Here is an 8,863-nt window from a genome sequence, read left to right as displayed (position 1 = left end):
CACATGCACCTGGCGTGAATTTAAGCCACTGGGTCCAGGACTCAAACCGCAATCAATTACATTGGAGTCCAGCGACATAGCCATTATGCCAACTGCTGGTCTCATTTGATTTTTTTTAATGGTGTGTATTTCCTCTTTTAGATCTTACAAGTATTTCCTCGCCTCCTCAAACTCATCAGCTCCTTTCTCCTGCCTCTTCTGCAGTTCATTGTCTCTCTTCTCTTCCATCTCTGTTAGCTTTGTTACTATGAATATTCTAAATTCTTTATGTGACATTTCCATGAGTTTCATTGTGCTGTCTGAAGATGAAGAGGAGTTATTCTTTTCTCTTAGAGGAGAGGTATTTTCTTGCTTTCCCATATTTTTTGTGACCCTGCAGTGATTTCTAGTCATCTGATAGATGGTGCATTTCTTCCTAATTCTTGAAGTTCAATCTGAGCATTCAGAGGTATGCAGGAGGAGGTGATCTGCAATCTCACTTCCATTCGATTTTCACTATTTGTGCATCAGATTCAGTGGGAATAGAGGGATATTCTGATCCTAATCATACTCAGATGTTTGGATCCTGTTCACTAGGACCTGTCTAGACACAGCCTCATGCTCAGCCTCTATGCACTAAGTGTCTAGAGAAAAAAGGAAAAGAACTAGAGAAGAGGAAAGAAGAAGAAAAAATAAAATTAAAAAGAAGAAAAAAGATAATAAAAATAACTTCAGATTTTAATTTTAAAATGCAAAAAACAAAAATGAGATTCCAGAGAATACCTTTAATTTTTTTTTTTAATTAAAAGACACAGGAAGACACAGAGAGACAGAGAGAAATGGAGAGAAGGAGACAGAGGTAGTCCTCCCCACTAGAAATGAATCTGGAGGGAGAAGTCTCAGCAAAAAATCTTCATTTTTAGTCAAGGAAAGCAATATTCCATAGCTCAAGTTTGATAACCATCTTAATGACAAACTACTTTTCAACTCTTGACAGATTATCTCTGAGAGTTCACCATCTTGTCTCCACTATTGGCCTTTTATACATTTTCTTTGGAAAAATATCTATTCAATTCCTTTGCCCTTTTCTTTTTCTTTCTTTTTTTTTCTCCAGATTTTTGCTTTTCTTTTTCTTTCTTTCTTTTTTTTTTCTCCAGATTTTTGCCACGGTGCACATGTACTTGCTGGGGAAAGAGAGAGACAGAGAGAAAGGGAAAGTGAAAAATCACCCCCTGGGGAGATGGCCATGCTATAGTCCTTTCTCCATCATGCCTCTCTTGGGATTTGGAGCATGCACATTGATGCATCTGGCATGTTTTTTGAGTCATCAGGTCTGAAACTCCAACAGCAGAGTTGCCCATGTGGGATCTACCATCTCATCCACCACACCACCTGCTAGCCCCCCCTTTCATATTTTTAAATTGAGTTATTTGTCTTTTTATTGTTGAATTGTAAGAGTTCTTTATATTTTCTAGATATAAGACCTTTATCTGCTAGATGATTTTCAAGTCTTTTCTCCTATTCTGTAAATCTTCTTGTTTTCTTAATAGTGTCCTTCACAACACAAACTTTTTTTTTTTTGAGAGGTTGTTTTGTTTTGTTTTGTTTTCACTATAGGGTGCGTGCACTCGCCAGACAGAGAGAGACAGAGAGACAGAAAGCAAGAAATCACCCCCCAGGGGGCATGGCCATGCCGCGATCCCTTCTCCTCCATTCTCCTCTCGGGATCTTGGGCACGCACGCACAAATGCCTGGAGTGAGTTTTAAGTCACCAGGTACGGGATGCAAACCGCAGTCAACTACATGGGAGTCCAGTGACATAGCCATTATGGTAACTGCTGGTCCCCAACACAAATTTTTTTCATTTTGGTGAAATTCAATTACTCTATTTTTCCCTTTGAGCCTACAGATTCTTTAGATATCCATTCTGAGAAGTAAAGGAGGGTGAGAGTAGGGACAAATGAAAAAAAAAATAACAACTTTCCAAGTTAAAGTAATATAAAATTTATTTTGAATTTGCCTTTCACTAGACAGTCTGATTTCTATTGGTGGAATCAAACCAAGTATGAATCACATACAAATCATCATCTACTGCATTTAGCCGAATGAATCTAAGGAGTAGAGTAATAGAGAATATCAACCTAGAGGAAACCAATTACTATTTATACCATTTTAAATGATTTATCGATTGCTTAAGCACATCTATCAAAATCTAAATAGAATATTTCAAATCAGCTTTATATAAAAGCTACACTCCATAGAATGATTTCTGAACTGTGAAATCTGATTTTCGGATCTAGCATCTTAGAGTATTAAGACTGGATAGATGTCTATGTGAACAGTCACTCCATTTTCTCCAGAGGTTTATATTCGAATCATATGCATACATTCCAAGGAATGTAGGATCCAGGTTCATCTCTTGGAATCTAGAATAAAAGAACAAATTTGGGTGTTTGTGACTTGGAAAATGTGTGTGATTTAGAGGAAAAATGGCAGAGCATACAGTGGGCTAAAAACTATCAGAGGGCCACCAGGACAATGACAAGTCAGGGAACAACAGCATGTGAATTGTGCAAGAATCCAAGAGAGATTTAGTGTGGGGGGGAGGGGGGAAGGTGTTGAGGGAGTTATTAGGAGTTACCTCACACTTGAGGAGGGTAGAGTCAGTCTTTGCTTTTCCAGCGTGGAAGAGTTGATTTGTGGTGGCTTAGGGAATAGCACAAAGTATACCACAAAGGGCCAGCTTGAGCAGAGGGATCTTCCCCTCAATATAAGGAAGATCTTTATTTTTGCCAGATGGATAACTATGGACATGGCTTCCTTTCCCAATTAGAAAGCCCACTCTGAAAATACCTAAAGGAAATCTGAGATGTTTGCTCAGCAGGGATGTTGTTGCAGAAGGGACTCCTGCTATAAGCCCTCTTCAGGTGCCTGTTTGGTGTAGGGAGTGGAGATAGACCTGGAGTGGTCCATATTGTTGGCCTGGTCACCTTAAGTTCAGAGCACAGCTCCTAAACTTCTATTCTTTTCTCAGATGCCCTAGGAAGGAACATGAAACTAATGGGGAATGAACCTTCCTTTTTTAAGGGGTATTGAACTAAGACTCACTACAGGTCAATCAGGGTCAGGCTGATGAAAAATTGTAAACCCAAAAGGGTACAAGTTCAAGGCCCATTCTGCTCTTGGGCTCACATGCCCTCAGGATCCTGCCGCCTCTCTCCATGAAAAACTACAATAGGATAATGATACTTGACCACAAGGACAGAGGCCCAGAATTCAGACTTGTACAATTGTTTTTTCTACTGGGCTGAACATACCATTTTTGTGAACTTGTCTTCACAAGCCATTCTAATCTTCTCTGGGGTCAGTGGGCTGTGGAGCTTCAATGGTCCACACAGGCCTCTCTCTTGGCGTGCTGCGCTCACAGCATCGCGGATGGCAAAAAACACTGAACATCCCAGGAACACCGCGGACTCTCCCAGACCCTTGAAGGAAAGCAAAGTGAGCTAGATTGTGACTCTCTCTCTCACTATGTATCCACGTTTGTACATATGTGTGTGCATATACATCTGGATGTGCGTACACATACAGCTTGAGTGTTCTTTATCTTAAAAGCTTGGGACCAGAAGTGTTCTGGATTTTGAATTATTTTGAATTTTGAAATACTTGCATATACATAACAAGGTGTCTTGGGGATGGGACCCAAGCCTAAACATGAAATTTATTCATGTTTTATATATACCTAAATACATAGCCTGAAGGTAATTTTATACAATATTTTTTATATTATAATGATTTGACATGAAGTTAGATGTGGAATTTTCTACTTGTGGCATCATGTAGGTGCTCAAAAGTTTTCAGTCTTTGGAGCATTTCAAAGTTTTGATTTTCAGAGTAGGGATGCTCTATCTGCAGTATGCATACATAAAAATAATATATTGTGAGACACAGATACAGATTATTAGCTGTTGATGATGACATGTGTAGCATTCTCAACTGGGCTGGACTAAGATGTATATCAAGCTGGGTAAAGTCTCTTTATAATCTAAATGATGTATAGAGCTAGAATGTATAATAATAATAAAAATAATAAAAATTAAAAATTAAGAGTTCCAGCAGCTCGGGCAGCAGGAGGAGCAGTATCTTCTATCCGCGTTCAGCTCTGCAAAGGCTCTAGGCATGCTGCAGGCTCATCAGGCACCCAGCATGCACCCTGTTCACAGCCAAGATGCCCAAGAGAAGGTCAGCTCAGCTGAGGGGGTGGCCAAGGAAGAGCCCAAGAGGAAATCGGTGAGGTTGTTGGCTAAACCAGCTCCTGCATAAGTGGAGACGAAGCCAAAAAAGACGGCAGGGAAGGATAAATCTTCAGATAAAAGAGCACAAACAAAAAGGAAAAAGGGAACAAAGGGGAAACAGGCTGAAGTGGCCAACTGAGACACTAAGGAAGATTTACCTGCAGAAAATGGAGAAACTAAAAATGAGGAGAGTCCACCCTCTGATGAAGTAGGCGAGAAAGAAGTCAAGTCTGAGTAATATCATATACCATGTCTTATCAATGGTCCCTGTCTCCCTTCTTGTACAGTCCAGAGGCATATTTTTATCAACGATTTTGTAAATGCAAGTTTTTTAGTAGCTCTAGAAACATTTTTAAGGAGAGAATCCCACCTTGTCCCATTTTTTAAGAGTAAATGCTTTTTTTTAAGAGGTGAAATAATTTACTGGTTGTTTATTTTTCAGTACAACCAGAAAATAGTGGGATATTGACTTATAGGAGGCTTTGACTCTCTTGCCTGTCAGCTTAACACTCCATAGGTGGGGGCGGGTGGGTAGATTTTATATTCTAAATACAAAGCATATCAAAGGCCTTAGAGTCACAGTCATGCATTTAATGTGTCTTCAATATTTTAAATTACTTCTATTATGTTTTTTAGTAGTATTGTTTCCTAAAGAAAACCACTCTTTGATTGTTGCTCTCCCTGTCAGAATTGTGTGCACTCTGTAACATCTTTGGTCATGGTAGTCCAGTTTTCCTAATAATTTTGTTAATGTGCTGTTAAAGATTGGAAATTTGAGTATGTAGTGTGTATGATACTAAAGTGTGATTTGGTGGGACTTACATAACAGCGTTCAACATTTGAAGACAGTGGTTCTTGGTATCCTCTTAAGGAAAATCTGCCTACAAATTAGAAGCTGGAATGTCACCTCTATAACTTGAAAAGAATCACTATACCTGGCTTTTTAAATTTTTGGTATGTATGTTAAGAATTGGGCACAAATTGAAATGTCTGTACTGATCTTCAGCACAACCAATAAATTTCAATTACAAAAAGAAAAAGAAAGTAAAAAAAATATATACTATATGTAGTAATAATATATACTATATGTAATTTTTTTATTTTAAGAAGTAATTTAACCATTTTATTCAATATTCTCACTGTAGGCTAGAATTCTAGCTTAATGAAATGATTCTAAGTAGAAAAAGCAGATACAGTCATAAAGATAATTACTGCAAAACAAAAATGCAGAAACAATCTAGTGGCAAAAGGAGCCCATGTTAGGTTTCAAGATCTAGAATAGTTCCATTTAAAAAATCATGGTGTTACTTTATCGTTAAAATGTTTCAAAGGGTTTTTGGGGGCTGGCAGGTGACATGGTGGTTAAGGTGCTGGACTCCACATGGCCAACCATGGTTTGAGTCCCAGACCTGGTGGCTTGCTTTCTCCTTTTTCCTTTCCTCTCTCGGTCTCTCACTGGTCAAATTAAAAAAAAAAAATTAGCAAATAAAATTAAATAAATCTAAAAAGGAAAATAAGTGTTTTTCCCTGTAATCTTGGTAAAAACAACTAAAAGACGAATGATGAATGTTGCCCTGCCCTGACCCCACAGCTGTCCTATAAATATGTATAGCTTACCTTGGAAGAATACAGGGTATTCGAGTTTTTGGATGGAGGCAAAAAAGAAATGTGCAACTCAGTGGGAACATCACAGATGGCAGGAATTTTATATTGATTTGGGCCACGACTGTACAGAATGCCCTGAGGAGAATAATTCAGTTCTTCTATTGTATAAAGTCCCATGCCTTGAATAAATGCTCCTTCGATCTGAGGTAAAAGAAAACATATAGGGAGAATTTCCACATATGAGAAAATACGGTCAATAGTAAGTAGCATTTCAGATTCATGCTATTTGTTTGAATTTTTAAATTACAGTTTCAGAGTGTTTTTAGAGTGTCTTGGAGCGTGTGACTGGAAGTTTACCTAAAGGCATTTCTAAACAGCACTAAGTTCAGCGTCAAAGGACTTAGGTTCTAATCTGAGTTTGGTTATCAAGATGACAGCTCCAAGAGGGTCCTCATGGAGCCTATAGCCCAGGTACCCTCAGTTTTCCTGCCTACGAGACAGATGAAATCCTCACTGACTGTTTGTCCCAGACCCCAGCACACTAGTGAAAGGTTCTCAGTCCCCGAGGATCCCTCCTCCTCATCCCACTATCCTTGCTCACAAACTGGCTGGCCTCAACCTCGACTCAGTTTCCTGCTTTGTAACATGGAAGGATTGAACTGTGTGCTTTCTAAGCTCTCTTTACAGCTTTAAAATACTTCACTTCTTAGATTTGGGCATGTGGCCCAAACTGCCTTCCCACACCTTTCTTTCTTTCTTTCTTTCTTTCTTTCTTTCTTTCTTTCTTTCTTTCTTTCTTTCTAAACAAAGATAAAATGAACAAGTTTCCAAAAAAATATATAAACATATTGTAACTAAAGCCATAATAAGAAATAAAGACCTGACCAGACCCATTATCTATCTTTTTTTTTAAGGTTTTTGCCATAGGATGTGAGCACTCATGAGAGAGAGAGAGAGAGAGACAAAGACAGAAAGAGAGAAACAGAGTGACAGTGAGAGGGAAGTGAGAAATCACCCCCTAGAGGGGATGGCCACCCTGCAATCCTTTCTCCATTCTCCTAGGACTTTGAGCCCTTGCACATATGGGCCCAACACGAGTGTCAAGCTGCCAGGTCTGGGACATAAACCACAATTGGCCCTATGGGACTCCAGCTCCTTAACCACTGCACCACCTCCTGGTACTGCCACATCCTCTTCTGATTTCTTTGGTCTCTTCTAACTTTACTTCCCTCCTGTTCACCATCTCTCATTCTGCCAGTTAGCAAGGATCTACCTGAATGCTATCTATTGATAAATGCTCCTAAAACTCCAGGTCATTCCCAGGCTGAGCTACCTCCACCCACTAGGTGCCTGTGTTTGGAGAGCCTCCATCAACATGGCCCTCTTATGCTCTAACTCCAGACTTTTAGCCCACACCTCTGACACAGGTGGTATTTTCATCAGCCCCAGCCTCATCTCTAGCTGTGAACACAATGCGTGCAGAATTACATGTCTGTCTTTTGGTTGATTTTCTCTACTCTTCTTCTACCCAGAACACCTTTTTGTTTTCTTTCCTTGACAACCTGGTCCATATCCTCTTCCCTCCTAAAGCCTTCTTTGACTTCTCCACTGCTCAGATTCCCACTGTCCAATGGCAAGTGTCATTACTGGAGAGGAGGTTAGAGTATGCTGTAAACTGGAGGTAGTGAGCCGAACCACCCATAGGCTGGAGGCAGGTAAAGCAAATGTGTGAAGGTTCCAGGCGGGTCCTGTGTCATTGGAGAGTGTGTGACTCTAAAGATCTAGCCAACAGACTTGCCTTATGCAAATACAAGTCTGGTATTAGCAAATTTTCTATGTTTTCAAGACAAGCGAGGTATTCGTGATTTTTTTCAATCTTGACAATTACTTCAAATTTAAATTAAAAAATGCCTGAGGGTAGAATTCAGCCCACAGGCTACCTATCAATGACTAGTGCTCTAATTATTGGAGGTTTGTTATCCTAACCCAATTTTAAACTGCTTGAAGCTAAAGCTTGTGGTATGCCCAGGGCTTAGCACTCAATACTCGCTCTACTTCTGTCCCAGAATTACAGGGCTCTAAGCTTGGTCTTGCTTCACTCAAGCTCCCCAATTATAGACTATATGTTTCTTTATAAACTACCTAAAACACCCGTGTTTCCTTTCCTTTCTTAAATAGTAAGAAATTTGAGTTCTGCAGCTAGACTGGGTAGAGAAATCTTGACTACTGAAGCAGAAGATCACAGACTGTTTTCCAGGTGGAATGTTTTCCCTGCAGGCCCCACAGCAGTTTAGACCTTTACAAAGAGGAATCAAGACAAATTAGTTACACATACCTGGCCTATGTCCAGGGCTGGATTTATACTGCAGCCAACATCCATAACAATGTCTGTTCTGATATTCTAGTAAAAAAAATAAAAATAAAAAAAAGTTAAATTGTTCATTTTAATGAAGATGACTTGGGAGCTAAGAAACAATTCCTGCCAGGCTGGCATTGGTATAAAGCCTTTCTTTGGGCCACGTTATTTCAGAAAAAAAAGAGCAACGAAGATTTTAGTATGTGATAAAGTGCATTATGTAAGACTTACACATCTATACAAATACTCTGAACCAGATTAAGCACTACTAGTTTTACTCCTTTGAAATAAATTGTGAAAAAAGTTTTGCTTGATTCTGATCCAAGTAGGATGATGCAACAGACTGAGTTTAACCAACTACCACAGACCTCCATATGACATAGGAAGAGAAACACCTCTGGCCTCATACTCCTTGTTGAAAACTTCTTAGCTACAAACAACCTAGCCTCCAAGTCCATGCATGGGTGACTGATCCATGTTTACTGAACCGCAGAGTTCAGAGTAAATCAACAGAAAAGTCTTTGAACTGTCATCTGCAGTTCTAGATTTTTCATTTGCAGAGTAGGAAATAAATCTGACATAGTAACTTGCTGTCAGATAACCTCCAAGTGAGAAGAAATTCAGCAGG

The 8,863-nt window shown here is 39.4% G+C and overlaps 1 protein-coding gene across 1 annotated transcript in view; it reads right to left on the bottom strand.

The window, feature by feature from the left end:
- Positions 1-1,959: 1,959 nt before the first annotated feature.
- Positions 1,960-8,863, bottom strand: part of LOC102482260 (aldehyde oxidase) — a 101,498-nt gene continuing 94,594 nt past the window's right edge. The window contains exons 32-35 of the mRNA XM_006152995.3: positions 8,215-8,280; positions 5,892-6,080; positions 3,297-3,464; positions 1,960-2,405 (exon numbers count right to left, since the gene is read on the bottom strand). Of these exons, the coding sequence (XP_006153057.1) occupies positions 2,355-2,405; positions 3,297-3,464; positions 5,892-6,080; positions 8,215-8,280 (474 nt within the window). The 3' untranslated portion in view covers positions 1,960-2,354. The remainder of the gene's footprint in view (positions 2,406-3,296; positions 3,465-5,891; positions 6,081-8,214; positions 8,281-8,863) is intronic.

The sequence above is a fragment of the Tupaia chinensis genome, unplaced genomic scaffold (assembly GCF_000334495.1).
Source record: "Tupaia chinensis unplaced genomic scaffold, TupChi_1.0 Scaffold000361_2, whole genome shotgun sequence".
NCBI lineage: Eukaryota > Metazoa > Chordata > Mammalia > Scandentia > Tupaiidae > Tupaia > Tupaia belangeri.
The sequence above is the reverse complement of the archived record's forward strand: the minus strand, read 5'-3'. Positions and strand labels throughout refer to the sequence as shown.